At 42.1% G+C, this 16,359-nt stretch overlaps 1 protein-coding gene across 5 annotated transcripts in view; it reads left to right on the top strand.

Annotated features, from left to right (window-relative positions):
- CBX5 (chromobox 5) overlaps positions 1 to 16,359 on the top strand; it is a 42,197-nt gene that overhangs the window by 10,343 nt on the left and 15,495 nt on the right. For 2 of the 5 annotated variants that reach the window (XM_017501873.2, XM_017501872.2), the window contains exon 2: positions 11,464 to 11,642. In XM_017501873.2, the coding sequence (XP_017357362.2) occupies positions 11,506 to 11,642 (137 nt within the window). In that variant the 5' untranslated portion in view covers positions 11,464 to 11,505. Of the gene's footprint in view, positions 1 to 9,593; positions 9,701 to 9,724; positions 9,940 to 10,699; positions 10,797 to 11,463; positions 11,643 to 16,359 lie in introns of those variants that run through there. The other 3 variants (XM_017501874.2, XM_017501875.2, XM_037728998.1) reach the window with 3 other exon arrangements.

Genomic DNA, 16,359 nt, shown 5'->3' with positions numbered 1-16,359 from the left:
CTTCTTTGAAAGACTACCTCTGAAATCTAGGTGGGGAAAAAAAAAGACTACCAAAACTTGCTTAAATACAGAACCTTGGGTGGGCATGGAGGCTTACACCTGTAATGTCAACATTTTGGGAGGCCACAAGTTACAGATTAGCCTAGGAAACATGAGACTTCTCTACAGACAAAAAACAAGAACAAAACTTCAGAACCTTACTTGCACTATCTCTATTAAGGCAAAAGAATTTGTAGTTAGAAATCATCCCACAAAGAAAACTCCAGGCCTAGGCATGGCGCAGTGGCTCATGCCTGTAATCTCAGCACTTCGGGAGGCTGAGGCGGGCAGACCACGAGGTCAGGAGTTTGAGACCAGCCTGGCCCTCGTGGTGGCGGGCTTCTGTACTCCTAGCTACTCAGGAGGCTGAGGCAGGAGAAGCGCTTGAACTGGGAGGCAGAGGGTGCAGTTAGCTGAGATTGCGCCACTGCACTACAGCCTGGGCAACAGAGTGAGACTGTCTCAAAAGAAAAACTCCAAGCCCAGATGGCTTCACTCAAGAATTTTACCAAACCTTTTAGGAAGAGATACCAATTTTATACAGACTTCCAGAAAACAAGCAGGAATACTTATCAAAACACTTATTTTAACTTCGTCTACTGTCACATTTAACTTCCGTTTGCTTTATATTTTTCAGAGTATTTTCTTGTTTTTCCCACAGGAGATGTTTAAGTAGGGCTAATAAGTAACACCCATGAGAGTCAGTGAACTTTTCCAATTTGACCTTTTAATGATCTAGTTGGGTTAAGACCCACATGTACTTATTCCTGTCCTGATCTTTCCACTATTGACAAATTTTAGCTTTTTTATAACAACCTTTGGAGAAGGTGCTAACTTGACCGAGGAGAAGCTTCAAAAATCCTCAGCCTTAAAATTGAAAACTGGAATAGACTCTGTGCCCAAGTAATGCTTGACACTTTTTAGGCCCTCAATAAATATCCCATAATCAACCAATTTTAGAATAAGGATCAGAATTACTATTATTAATCATGTATTTGGCATAGGATTTGAAATGGGAATGTACAAAACTGGAAAAGTCAGAAAAATTGTACGTAACACATCAAAACACTCACTTGAAGAGCTGGGTGGTCTGAGATTGCTCATCCCTTTAGCCATTTATCTGATGCCTTTCTTTGCATTTAACTATCAATATAGCTGAAGCGTAGAGCACACTTTTATGATACTGTGCCATAGTAACTCAACTTAAATGTCAATAGAGACTTGAAAAGACTTGCAAGGTTCAATAACTTCTGGTATGGGTTTGTTTCTGCTGTCATCACCTGTTACGTATTTTTTTTTTTTTTTTTACAGCTTTTAAATTGCCGCAGAGAGAAATTGGTCAAGATCATAATACGTGGCCCAGGAGCTGCCAAGGATACCCTTGTATTTTTATTTATTTATTTATTGTTTTTTTGAGACAAAGTCTCACTCTGTTGCCCAGGCTGGAGTGCAATAGCACCATCTTGGCTCTCTGCAACCTCTGCCTCCCTGGTTCAAGCCATTCTCCTGCCTCAGCCTGCTGAATAGCCGGAATTATAAGCTCCCACCACCATGACTGGCTAATTTTTGTATTTTTAGTAGAGACAGAGTTTTGCCATGTTGGCCAGGCTGGTCCCAAACTCCTGGCCTTAAGCCATCTGCCCACCTTGCCCTCCCAAAGTGTTGGGATTACAGGTGTGAGCCACTGCACCCAGCAATACCCTTGTATGGGATGGAAAAAATTCAATACTGACTTGATTTTATTTATCTAAATTATGGACTGTGACTTACATATAATTCATGTTGCATATATATCAGGCAGAGTCAGAGCACAAAATTATACCATATGTTGAAGGAATTTCTTTTGCTCCATGAAGTTTTCAGTCTAAGATACTTCTTATTACAATTATATAAAAGTTTATTTTTTAAAAATTTATCTAAATTATAGATTATGATTTCCATATAATTCATGTTGTGTATGTATCAGGCACAAGTAGAGCACAAAATTATACCGTATGTTGAAGGAATTTCTTTTGCTCCATGAAGTTTTCAGTCAAAGGTATTTCTTATTACAATTATATAAAAATTTCTTTTTTGTCAGCATGTATTAATCAGATTTTAGTATACTGATTTGTATTTTTGGCTGAGGGCGATGGCTCACGAGTGTGATCCCAGTACTTTGGGGGGCTGAGGCAGGCGGATCGCTTGAAGTCAGGAGTTTGAAATCAACCTGCCAACATGGTGAAACCCCATCTCTACTAAAAATACAAAAATTACTAAGTGTGGTGGCACATGCGTGTGATCCCAGCTACTGGGGAGGCTGAGGCAGGAGAATTGCTTGAACCTGGGAGGCAGAAGTTGCAGTGGACCCAGATCACACTACTGTACTCCGAAGTCCTGACACCTCAGGTGATCCGCCCACCTTGGCCTCCCGAAGTGCTGGGATTACAGATGTGAGCCATCATGCCCGGCCAAATTAGCACAGGATCTTTGTTAAAATAGATGATTTGTTGAAATGACCTGAAGGAGCCTTTGTAACCCTTAAGCTACTGGTGTCTAAAATCTGCAAGCTAGATGATGCCATGATAAGGACTGAATCTTAATTTTATGTCTGATGTTTGGAAAATGCTTTATGACCATAATTTTATTTGGGAGGGGGGAATGAGCATTTTCAGTTCTCTTTTAATCCATCCATATTTTGTGAACATGATCTGCCAAAGTGATATGTATAAATCTGAGATTCATGGTAATCTACTCAAATATTGCTGTTATCCATTTTTCTTAAGATTAATTCATGATGGAATTTCCAGGTTCTTTGTGAAAGGTGACAAGGTCTACAAATTCATGTTTCATTACACTCGAGAGGAGTGGATGTGAGATTAACACCCACCTGAGAGTGTAGTGCCTTGAGATGAGTTCAGTACATTTCCAAGGATAGAGTTGTTGGAAAACACCATCTGGAAGGCATTTTCCCATGGTGGTGCCAAGTTCTGCTTTCTCATAAATCTTGAAACGATCGGATATTTAACCTCTTACCCAGTGGTGGGTTTAGGTGTACGCTGAGTAAATTTAAAGAAAACACACTTTTTTTTTTTTTTTTTGATTGGGCAACATAAAATGAGTGTTTCCGAAAACTGATAGTTGAGAGAAGAAATTCAGTAGATTTTAATGAGGGTGAAAAAAAAGAAAATCCAATATAAAACAATGAGATATAAAGCAAGAATTTTTGTGTTACTGCTAAATACACCAGTTTACCAGTCTGATACCTTCAAGAAAATTGAGTCTGGTAGCCCACATTCATTTATAATATAATGGTAGTCAGAGCTTGGGGGACATATACCAAATGGAATGTAATTATTATTTTAAATATAGATGAGGTCTCACTATGTTTGTTCATGCTGGTCTTGAACTCTGGGCTTTAGCCATATTCCTGCCCAAATTGTTGGGAGTATAGGCATGAGCCATAGCACCCAGCCAAGTATGTTTTTATCTTTTTTTATTTTTGAAATGGAGTCTTGCTCTGTTGCCCAGGCTGGTGTGCAGTGGTGTGATAGTGGCTCACTGCAACCTCTGCCTCCCAGGTCGAAGTCATTCTCTTGCCTCAGCGTCCTGAAAAGCTGGGATTACAGGTGCCCGCTACCATGCCTGGCTAATTTTTGTATTTTTAGTAGAGATGTGGTTTTGCCATGTTGGCCAGGCTGGTCTTGAAGTCCTGACCTCAGGTGATCCACCTGCCTCTGCCTCCCCAAAGTGTTGGGATTACAGGTGTGAGCCACTGGGCCGGCTGTGTTTATCTGAAAGAACAAAAGGCCATTTACTCCCATGCTCACTGTAGCAGGAGGCTTGACCTGATTGTGTGTGTGTGTGTCTGTGTGTGTGTTTCAAGACAGAGTCTGTCTGTGTTGCCCAGGCTGGAATGCAGTGGCATCATCTTGGCTCACTGCAACCTCCACCTCCTAGGTTCAAGCGATTCTCCTGCCTAAGCCTCCGTAGTAGCTGGGATTACTAGTTTGCATCGTCATATCTGGGGAATTTTTGTATTTTTAGTAGAGATGGGGTTTCACAATGTTGGCCACATTGGTCTCGAACTCCTGACCTCATGTGATCTGCCTGCCTCAGCCTCCCAAAGTGCTGGGATTACAGCTGTGAGCTGTCATGCCCAGCCTCTTGGCCTGATTTTTAAAGGATCGTGAAGTAGAGCTGTGCTAGCCAATGGGAGAACATTTCTTTCTTCCACACTCTCTTCTATTAATAAAGTTTGTGTTGTCTATATGTGGCTTGTTAATGATAGGGGTGTTAACGACCACAGTTAATCTTCCTCTTCAACTCTTTCCTAATCTAGTCTCTTAAACAGACATTTAGAAACCTTTTAACTCCTCTTGAATTCCCTGCTCATGGGCTTTTGGTGGAGGTGGAGTGATAGCTATCAGCCCATTAAACAAAACCTGAGACAGCCAGGACAGCTGTAATGTGCATCTCTATGCTGTGTTTTTGTTAAAATGCCACATGGCTAATACTTTAGAAATCATAAATCCACTGCAAGAAAACATCTTTATAGAGGATATTTTAGTTTTATGCTGTGTTACATATCTAAGACCATCAGTACTTCGAACTCCATAAAGAGCAAGGAACATAGAACAGATTAAAATGTTTCTGTAAGTTCAGTTTGTTTTCCTCTGTTTTATTTGCTGCCATAAGGCTATATAGAGGATGCCTTGAAGACAGTGCTGTAGCTGACAATTTAATCTTCATGTAAGCCACTATCTCTCCCTAAGGGCCTAAAGGAAAAATGGGAATTTTGCAAGTCTGGGCCAACTGCAACCACTCATCAATGGCATATTTAATTAATCCATGTGATAGGGAGCTTTGCATATGCACTCTCCTCTGCTCCTTAACCCTGGCTTACTTCCTAAAGGATTTTGCCTAGTTAGGGGGCTTATAGAATTTATTCTGAAACTCTAAAATAGAGAGCTTATTGATTATGCATGTTGACATTTCGTCTGATTACCACCTTTAAATAATTCAGTAGGTAGTTCAGTGAGGCAGCTTACCAGTTGGCTTTCATTCTTAGTAGAAAGAAACCTTAGACAAAGATCTAGAATTATGTGTACTTTTGCTCATAAGTGGTGATGAAAATAAAATGGCTATACCAAGATCTAAGAAAAGCCACCAGAATGGTTGGCATTGAGAAGTAGTGACTGCTTTGTGGGGTTGAGGCAGGAGGATTCTTTCAGGCCAGGAGGTTGAGACCAGCTTGGCAACACAGTGATACTGCATCTCACCAAAAAATAAAAAAAATGTAGCTAGGCATGGTGTCGTGCCCCTGTGGTCCCAGCTACTCAGGAAGCTGAGGTGGGAGGATTGCTTGAGCCAAGGAGTTTGAGGCTGCAGTGAACTGTCATTGAGCCACTGCACCACAGCCTGAGCAAGAGAACAAGACTCTGTCTCAAAAGAAAAGTAATGACTGGAGGGACGAGAGTAGAGCCTGAACTGGACAAAGCAGACAGATAACAGGGTCCCTATGTGGGTTGTTCCAGGATTAAATGGTCAATTCCAAGGGCTAACCATTACCTCTTATTTTGTTTTTGTTTTTGAGATGGAGTCTTGCCCTGTCGCCCAGACTGGACTGCAATGATGCCATCTGGGCTGACTGAAGTCTCTGCCTCCCGGATTCAAGTGATTCTTCTGCCTCAGTTTCCTGTGTAGCTGGGATTATAGGCGTGCGTCACCACACCAGACTATTTTTTTTTTTTTTTTTGTATTTTTAGTAGAGATGGGGTTTCACTATGTTGGCCAGGCTGATCTCAAACTCCTGACTTCATGATCTGCCTGCCTCAGCCTCCCAAGTGCTGGAATTACAGGCGTGAGCCACCAGGCCTGGCCTACCCCTTGTTTTTCTGGGCAGCCCTAGCTTGCTTGTGATGGTCTCTCTGTAATTGCAAGGGACTGATACTTTAACTTTTAATGTAAGGATTTTTTTCTTCTCTTTCTATTTTTTTTTAATCCCATCCCCTTCTTTCTGCTTTACCTCCTCATCTCTTCCCCTGTATGCACTTTTTGGAAGATATGGATCTTCCAAAAAAGAAGAGTCTCCTGGCTAGGCACAGTGGCTAAAATACAAAATTAGCTGGGCGTGGTGGTGCATTCTTATAATCCCAGCTACTCAGGAGGCTGAGGCAGTAGAATCATTTGAACCTAGAAGGTGGAGGTTGCGGTGAGCCGAGATTGTACCATCATTGCACTCTAGCCTGGGCAACAAGAGCGACTATAAAGTTCTTTGATGGTTTTCCAAGGGTGACTTCTCACCAGATCCCTGGTTTGGGTGCCTTCCCCCAGCAACCAGAGGCCTATATGATAAATTTGCCTTGTGTTGTTGATATGGAGGGTTGTTAGAGTCTGCTCTTTTCTCATCTCTTTGTGCAGCTTAGTTACTTTAATCTATCTATAGTTATTGGTAGCTTTACCAGAGAGTTCCTCTAAATTTAAGAGAGAGTGCTGAGAGCTTTTATGCCTGAAAGACTCTGGAAATTTGAGAAGCTGCTCACCCTTTCCCTTGGAGATTTTCACAAGGATAAGGTTGTGTTCAGAGGCTCATCCTCTTTTCCTCTGTCATGGTATTGGGATTCTACCTTAATCACTCCATCATCCTGCCTGCCATGTCTCATTTCTCATGCTGGAAGGCGCTCCCTCTTCCTAAGCTCACCGTGAACCACCAGTCTTGATGCTTTATCTGGTCCAGGCTCTAGCTCTTAAATTGTTCAAGTGGCTTTGTGTTTCATTTGACCCTAATACTCTGGGTCGCACTGTCTAAAAGAGAATTATGTCCCCTCCGATGTCTGAGTGCATTTCTCATTTCTTACTGCTGCTCCTGAGCAGATCTGTAACTTCAAGGTTAAGATAAGACACATTCCATCAGAACTATGTCGTCATCCTTGCCAGCTTCTGATCTGTGACTGTCCAGGAGATTTACAAGACAATTGCATGCCATTCTTTAAAGAATATTATGGTTGGACTCTGACTCCTGGCATCAGGCCCAATTCGATTTGTCAGCGGTTAAAAAACCCATTTCCCTAAAAGAAAGGGACCTCAGCCCATGTGCCCTTTAAGTACTTCTTAAAGGTGGAAAGGAGGGAATCGATCTCAATCTTTATTTCCTGATGTTTTGTGGGGAGGGGTGGATACCAGAATATTTTTGTCTCTTTCTTCATTAAATTCACTTTTCTTTCTCTGAAAGGTTTCACCAAAATGTTAGTATTGCTGTCATTCTTTCCTGTTCCTTATTCCTTTACAGAGTTACTATTAGTCTTTTCATTCTGCCATTTTCAGAGTGTTTTTTTTTTTTTTTTTTTTTTTCTTTCTTTCATATCCCTCTCTCTCTTTCTTTCTTGCTTTTTTGTTTCTTTTTTGAGACGGAGTCTTGCTCTGTCACCCAAGCGGCAGTACAATGGCATAATCTTGGCTCACTGCAACCCCCACCTCCCAGGTTCAAGCGATTCTCCTGCCTCAGCCTCCTGAGTAGCTGGGACTACAGGTATGGGCCACCACGTCCAGCTAATTATTGTATTTTTAGTAGAGACAGGGTTTCACCATGTTGGCCAAGATGGTCTGGATCTCTTGACCTCGTGATCTGCCTGCCCTGGCCTCCTAAAGTGCTGGATTACAGGCATGGGCCACCGCACGTGGCATTTTTCTGAGTTTTAAGGAATAAGTATTTTACTCTTTGAGAGAGAACATACCTACCCTGTTCTCTGAAGGTTTATTAGTTGTCTAGTGCCTAGTTGACAAACACAGTATTCTCTTTTTCTTGCTATCTACTAACGTGTTGAGCTGCAGGAGTTACTACATGTGATAGGGTTTACTAGTTTAGGAATTTGGAAGGTCACATGTTTTCTTCTGCTGTTGTATTCGGCCCTGACATATTTTTACACAAGGTTCTCTTTGGGGGACTTAATAAATCTTTGGTTTCAACATAAACTCACTTTTTCCCTAGGAGGTGGGTAGTGGGGATTTATTTGACTCGTTTAAATGATGTTGGGGTTAGATGGGAAATTTATTTACTAAAGATCAATACATGGCAAGTTAATCAGAGTCAGGATCCTATTTAAATGTTTGGCATTGTTTTCATATCCCTTAATTATGAAATGCTTAAAAAAAAGGTAAGAAGAATTGAAAAACACAGTTTTTAATTGGAGGTTTGCTGGTGAGCCTTTCAAATTTGAGAAAATCTTTTGTAATTAAAAATTTTCTACTTTGCTCTTACACCCTATGGTTTCTTTTGTTTGACAGCCAAAATAGTCACCATTCTCTGCTTCTTCTCAAGTGAGTTCTTTGCTTTTGATTGTCCCTTTTTCTTACTCTCCTATGGCAGCCACTTCCAACTTTGAAGCTCACATATATATACAGCAGAGTATAGTTTGGAGCTCTCTAAAATGTTCTTTAGAGCCAGAAGAATGGAAAACTTACGGAATTTCAATTCTCTAAATATCTTTTTTATTTATCCCAGTACTCCTCAAGTATTGGGACATACTGGTACAGAGTTGTACATTAATAATGTATCAGGTGATGAATAGTTATAAACAAATCTGTTTCATAACATTATAGAACAACCTAGAAGTGGTTTTAACAACCATTAGGTTGGTAGAACTGCTGTCCTCTTTTTTTTTAACTTCTTAGGAATTTTTTTCTCACCTGTTATGTATTTTATTTTTTTGAGACAGTCTCATTCTGTCATCCAGGCTGGAGTGCAGTGGCACGACCTCGGCTCACTGCAACTTCTGCCTCCCAGTTTCAAACGATTCTCCCGCGTTTGCCTCCAGAGTAGGTGGGACTGTCTGCACCTGCCACCACACCTGGCTAATTTTTTTGTATTTTTAGTAGAGACAGGATTTCACCATATTTATCAGGCTGGTTTCGGACTCCTGGCCTCAAATGATCTGCCTGTCTCAGCCTCCCAAAGTTCTGGGATTTACAGGCAGGAGCCACTGTGCCCAGCCCTCCACTTGTAATTTTAATTAAAAGGGTTTATTTATTTATTTATTTTTAGTGTTTCAAGTCTTTGGATTGTGTCTCTAGTAATCCTCCCAAAGAAGGAAAGTTATTATAGTGTCTTTAAAATACTTCCCCTCCCCCGTTTCCTGTTATTTTTCCCCTCAAGCAATTTTAATTAACTGTTCAGTGACAGATGGTAAAATGGTATTGCCCGAAGTGCTTCTGGTGGGCTGGATTAGGGGATGGGTGGTTTGTACTGATCCTGTTGTAGAAGGATCCAGCCTTCTCCCTCCCCCCTTCAGTTGAGCTGTAATCTTGTTAGATGATTTTAAAATGCTATTGATTAATTTACAGCGCTCTTAGAGAAGTAAGCATAAAATCTGGGTTTCAAACCTAAGGAGTAATTCCCTAGAGTTCTGGATGCCTTAGCCTTGAGGCCAAGGGAGGTACCTTCCAACTTCTCCACCCAGTCTTCACTGAAAAGGAAAGTTAAGCCTTTTTAACTTTTCCATTTGCCTCTCCCCTTTAGTGTAGTACTGCTGCCAGTTGCTATGGCAACGGACTGGGACAGCTGCGCAGTGGCGCCCAGGCAGCTGGGTGGGGGCGGGGGAGCTGCCAGCCCGCCAAGACCCAGACCTGGGAGGGGAGGCCCCTCCTGTTAGCCCAGAGGGGAAGAAAGAACTGGGGCGATCCGGTAGGTAAAGGAGGGAACCCCCATTCATCTTCTACCTTTGGGGCTCCTCTTCTGCATGAAGGTATAAAGGGAGATTTTCCTTTTCTCTCCCTCAAAATGAAGAACACATGTAAATCCTTGTTTTTCCTGGTGAGGCAGGGGAGGCCATAGCCACAATGCTTAACTGCATGCATCTAACATGGGGCTGGTTTTAACCCCAGCGCTCTGACCTAAACTGCTCAGCTCCCGGAAATTCCAAGGTGAGTGGGGGTGGGGGTGGGGTACTCTCCCTGGAATATGACATTTCCTGTCTCTGGTGAGGTCGGAGCCTGTTTTATTTTAAATAAACCAAATCAGATATTTTCTTGAAGCTTAGGATTCTTCCAAATTCATGGAAAAATTATTTTATTCCCCCACCTACATTTTCTTACTACTTCCTCTTTCAAATAGAATATTTTAATAAAAACTTAGTTCAATGATAGGGCAGTAATGGGTATAGGCAGTTTTTAGATGGGCAGACCTATTGCTAATAAGTTCTGGAAATAGGGTTTCCAACTATGTATTCTTGTAAAAATTTTTAATAATTTGAAGTGAATTGATAATTGCCACTTTTTATGTGACTTGAACATAATTCTGAGATGAGTAGTGGGCCGTCTCTAGAAGTGGTTTTCTGGTCAGGGTGGAAATATTTAGAGGGTGCTGAAAAACATCTTTAAAGATTACAGCAAAATAATGGAGTTCAGCTAAGGAAACAGTTTCTGCTACTCTATAATCCGGACTGTAGGCACCATTTAACATGGTTAAAGAAAAATTCTTAAAAATGATTATGGAACAACAACATGAGAATTTTTAAAACTAGATTCTCTGTTGAGTACCCCCTGGTGTGCATATTTCTGAGCTTAACTCAATTTCCATTTGTGTTTTCTTGCTTCAGCTTTCCTTGGGCCTATGAATGGTTTCTCTGTATTTTGAGGAGGCTCCATGTTGATGCTGAGTCTGGGGCCAGACTTCTTTTTCCTCCTCCTCTTCTTTGGCCCTGAGTCAACTTCAGTTAGGAGGAGAGGTACCTTCTTAACTATTTGGGTTAGTTACATCTTGGGAATTACTGAACAATCTAGTGAGTAATTTTGAATTTTAGGACTAAAAATTTTTCTCTCCTCCCTGCCTCCCTCCCATCCCCAAACTAGCTTGCTAAAAAGGAAGCTTAGTGTGTTTGAGATGTCAGCCTTGCTTTTATGAGCTGATGGATGCTCTGAAGGGACAAGCTCAATTTGTTTAAGGGAAATGTACCGAGTCACTGAAAATGTGGTGAAAGATGTCTAAGCAAGCCTTTTTTTGTGCTTCTGAGAGACTGGGCAAGATGCTCAGAGCACAGAAAACTTATATTTTAGTGGCTTTCGTTTTTTTCACTTTTATAAAGACCCTTATTCATCTTGGAGGGGAAGGTTTAGTTCTATCTTGCTTCATTTAAGTGAAGATTGTCCACATTTCTGTTTAAGTTCCTGGCCAGGAATAACATACCACACTACTTGTCTTTTGGAATCTGAAATAAAAGAGTTAGACAGTTATGCCTTCTAATAATTTTGGTCTCTTTAGTCATTGAGGAGGTGAAGACTGATTGATTTCTAAATTAAATTCTTAGGACTCATCTGTAGAATGATTTGAGACTCAAGAGCAGGGCACATGGCAACTTGGTGTTATCCCCTTTTCATCCCATCAGGAAGAGACAGAAAGTTTTTAACTCCTCACATGGATTCTAACCATTTTGTCCTTTGCCTTTGCAGGAGCCCGGTGGCCTTAGTCTTTCAGGTGGAACGGTGTGCGACATGGGAAAGAAAACCAAGCGGACAGCTGACAGTTCTTCTTCAGAGGATGAGGAGGAGTATGTTGTGGAGAAGGTGCTAGACAGACGCGTGGTTAAGGGACAAGTGGAATATCTACTGAAGTGGAAAGGCTTTTCTGAGTAAGTTCCTTTTTTTTTCCCCAGGCTTTGGGAAAAAAAGAGACAGACACCTTTTGGTTTACTTCCTTAGGAATCACAACTATCTTTGTTTTTTTCTTCCCCCTCCTGCACTCTTCCTGAGTTAGAAGACACAGCAATAAACAAAACAAAATCTCCCCCCTTGTGGAGCTTCTGTTCTAATGATACTGCTTTTGAAAGGCAGTATAATGAATTGGTTAGAAGCACAGATTCAGGAGCCAGATTGCCTGGGTCTAGATTCTAACTCCACTACTTATGATACAAACTGGATAGCCTTGGCTAATTTCCTTAATCATTTTATCTCCTCAGTGAATTAAAGACAAGTAGTAATGCTTACAGGTATTGATCGACTTACGACCTATGCAACTTACGACCATTCCACTTTACGACCACAATCACTAGCCACAACTGCTCCGCGTCTGGCAGCACAAACATTGCCCAGCTGGGTGTACAACAGTGCGGACCAGCTTCTGGCAGCACTACCATCTCTGCGTGCACATAGCCTACTCAACTTAACGACCAAATCGTGTTACGACCGGTCTGTCGGAACCAATCGTGGTCGTAAGTCGAGCACTAGCTGTATAAGGCCAGATGCGGTGGCTCACGCTCTAATCCCAGCACTTTGGGAGATTGAGCCGGGGGGATCACCTGAGGTTAGGAGTTCGAGAACAGCTTGGTCAACATAGCAAAACCCCATCTAACTAAAAATACAAAAAATGAGCTAGGCTGAGGCAGGAGAATGGCTTGAACCCAGGAGGTGGAGGTTCCAGTGAGCCAAGATTGCACCACTGCACTCCAGCCTGGGTGACTGTTTTTAGTAGAGGCAGGGTGTCACCATGTTGCCCAGGCTGGTCTTGAACTTCCAGGCTCAAGCGAGCCACCTGCCTCTCGGCCTCCCAAAGTGCTGAGATTACAGGTGTGAGCCACCGCACCTAGCCGTGAAAATACTATTTCAGCATTAATACAAAAGTTATTAATGAGGTGTGTGTGTGTGTGTGCGCGCGCGCACATGCGCGCGCTAACACTTGAAAATCTGGGATATATTTTACACTTTACAGTGCATCTCCATTCAAACTAGCTGCATTTCAAATAGGCACATGTGGCTAGTGGTTACCATATTGAATGGCACAGTTCTGCCATATAGGAACTAAATACACTAAATGATACAGTGGTTTACCAATACTTTTGGATAAAGGTTATTTGTCAGGAACCTTTGAAACATACTGGAGGTTATTTTATTACATGAATAAAGGCTTCTTATCTGGAGAATTAATGGTATTGTAGGTGGGATCGTTCATGCATTGCAGGATCCTTAGCGTCTCTAGCACCCAGAATGCAAGTATGGGTAGCACAACAATCAGAAGATGCCCTCCTTGTTTCTAGAGAGGAGTGGTATCACAGCTTCCACTAGAGATGAGAACTGTTGAGTTTGAGAGACCTCTAGAGCACTAATAGATAGGAACTAAAGTAACACCTGAAGATTTTGAAGATGTTTATTGGGCCTATTGAATCACCACTGGAAATACTTGGATGTTTGAAAGATACTTGAAACTCTTTCTCTGCCATTGAGCTACTGGTACCTTACCATAGATAAAAGGAGGAAAGACAAGGTTTGGAGTAGACAAGTTAACATTGGTCCTTACTTTTTCAGAAATGCCCTTGATTTCATAAAAGACTGGAACAAATCGGCATTGTCTGTAACTAAATGTGCTAGACAGTGATCAGATTCTACCTCTTGTGTTCTCTTTGATTCTCATAAAAGCATTCAGAGTCAGGCATGGTGGTGTATACCTGTAGTCCCAGCTACTAGGGAGGTTGAGGTGGGAGGATTGCTTGAGTCCAGGAGTTCTGGGCTGTGGTACACTAAATCGATCAGGTGTCTGCATTAAGTTTGGCATCAATATAGTGACCTCCCAGGAGTGAGGAACCACCAGGTTGCCTAAGGAGGGGTGAACCAGAGCAGGTCAAAACTCCTAACCATTAGTGGGATCATGCCTGTGAATAGCCACTGCACTCCAGCCTGGTTAACATAGCAAGACTTTGCCTCTTCAAAAACTGTAATTATTTTTTAAATTTATCACCCATTTTTCTTTTTCTTTTTTTTAAGGACGGGGTTTCACCATATTAGTCAGGCTGGTCTCGAACTCCTGACCTCAGATGATCCACCCACCTCAGCCTCCCAAAGTGCTGGGATTACAGGCGTGAGCCACCACACCCGGCCTACATTTTTATTTTTAAAATAGAGATGGGGTCTCACTGTGTTACCCAGGCTGGTCTCGGACTCTTGGGCTCAAGGCCTGCCTCAGCCTCTCGAAGTGCTGCGATTATAAGCATCAATCATCATGACTGGCCAACCCAGGCCCTTTTTAAATACCATGTTGTCTTCTGGGTGAAACTGGTTGAAGTAGAAGCAGCAGTACCAAAGTGTTAGGAAAAGGGATAATCCCATTATAGAACTGGCTTTCCTTGCTATCAACATAGGAAATTAAATAATAGCAATAATAGTAAAAACAAAACCTTATAATTTGTAGTTGCCATATAATGAATTTTGCTGTGTTGTGTGCTGTTTAATATAAAACCTAACCCCAGTTCTGCTTAAAATTAACTAACTCTCTATAAAACCTACCTTATCTATTCTCCCCACATTCTCAGCAAAGTTCTCAGGCATCCCAAAACTCTTATTTCTCCTGCTGGCCAGCTGCAAGGTCACAGGGCAAGATAACCCCAAAAATGTACAGTGAGTTTCTCAAAATGCTGTTTTCAAATGTAACGTACATCACAAAACATGTTGCAAATTAACTGTTCTTTGTTCTAACATGTGTAAATCTGTTAGCTGCTATGTCATCCTAAATGTATAAAAATACCCCATTTTCTTTCTCTGGGGCTCAAACTTAAAATACTAATCCTCTAATCCAGTAGCCACTGTAATAAAATCCTCCTGTTTAACCCCATTGGTCTCTCCAGTGTCCTATATATACTGTAACAAACAGACTCTTCCCAACCTCAAAGTCTGTTTGGCTTGTATAATAGTCTTGGTACACCTTTTGATACTGCTATGTTAATTTCCTCTGGGATGGTAAACTGTATGGTCTGTGGGTTTTGGGGGAAGGTTACTGTGTGAAGAATTTTTTCTTTTTTTTTCCTTTTTTTTTTTTTTTGAGACGGAGCCTTGCTCTGTTGCCCAGGCTAGAGTGCAGTAGTGTGATCTCGACTCACTGCAACCTCTGCCTCTTGGGTTCAAGCAATTCTCCTGCCTCAGCCTCCCAAGTAGCGGGGATGACAGGCGTCCACCACCATGCCCAGCTAATTTTTGTATTTTTAGTAGAGACGGGATTTCACCATACTGGCCAGGCTGGTCTTGAATGCCTGACCTCGTGACCCACCTGCCTTGGCCTCCCAAAGTGCTGGGATTACAGGCATGAGCCACCGTGCCTCTTTTTCTTTTTTTGAGACAAGGGTTTTGCTCTTGTTGGCCAGGTTGGTGTGCAGTGGCAAAATCTCGGCTCACTGCAACCTCCTCCCTCCCGGGTTCAAACGATTCTCCTACCTCAGCCTCTGGAGTAGATGGGATTACAGGTGCCCACCACCACACCTGTCTAATTTTTGTATTTTTAGTAGAGGTGGGGTTTCACCCCTTTGGCCAGGCTGGTCTTGAACTCCTGACCTTAAGTGATCCAGCTGCCTCTACCTCCCCAAGTGCTGGGATGAGAGGAGTAAGATGAGGAATTATATTTTCTGCTGAGAGAAGGGATATAAAGGAGAAGCTTTCCCATATTAGCTCAAATGATTTAGAAATAAATTTTGTCTCAATATTCCTTTTGTAGAAAGTTGTTTAGGTCAAGAGTAAATAGCTCAGATTTTTCTATTATTCTGCTTCCTGTTTGAGTCAGGTTATTATGGGATGTGTTCAGATCATTTCCATCTAAAGAAACCTTATTTAAAACAAACAAAGGCTGGGCGCGGTGGCTCACATCTGTAATCCCAGCAATTCAGAAGGCTGAGGTGGGCGGATCACTTGAGGTCAGGAGTTCGAGACCAGCCTGGCCAATATGGCGAAACCCCATCTCTAGTAAAAGTACAAAAATCAGCTGGGCGGTGGTGGCAGGTGCCTGTAATCCCAGCTACCCAGGAGGCTGAGGCAGGAGGATCAGTTGAACCCAGGAGGTGGAGGTTGCAGTAAGCCAAAATCACACCATTGCACTCAAGCCTGGGCAGCAAGAGCAAAGCTCTGTCTCTAAATAAATAAATAAATAAATAAAATTCCCAAGACGGGATGGGTGTGGTAGCTCATTCCTGTAACACCAGCACTTTGGGAGGCCAAGGCAAGAGGATCGCCTGAGCCCAGGAGTTCGAGATCAGCCTAGACAACATAGTGAGATCCATCTCTACAAAAAAAAAAGTAGCCAGGTGTGGTGGTGCACTCCTGCCGTCCCAGCTACTTGGGAGGCTGAGGCAGGAGGATCACTTGAGCCTGGGAGGTCAAGGCTGCAGTGAGTCATGATCATGCCCCTGCATTCCAGACTGGGTGACAAGGTGAGACCCTGTTTCAAAAAAAAGAGTGACATATTTAAGATAATATAAACTGGGGGTCCATAATTTATTATTAAATTGTTCTTTTCAGGATTTGCACAAATGATTTTATGTGTGATATCATGCAGTTTTTGCTACTTCGAAACCAGAATTCAATTTTTTTTTTTTT

Source organism: Cebus imitator, unplaced genomic scaffold (genome assembly GCF_001604975.1).
Source record: "Cebus imitator isolate Cc_AM_T3 unplaced genomic scaffold, Cebus_imitator-1.0 Scaffold285, whole genome shotgun sequence".
Classification (NCBI taxonomy): domain Eukaryota; kingdom Metazoa; phylum Chordata; class Mammalia; order Primates; family Cebidae; genus Cebus; species Cebus imitator.
The sequence above is the reverse complement of the archived record's forward strand: the minus strand, read 5'-3'. Positions and strand labels throughout refer to the sequence as shown.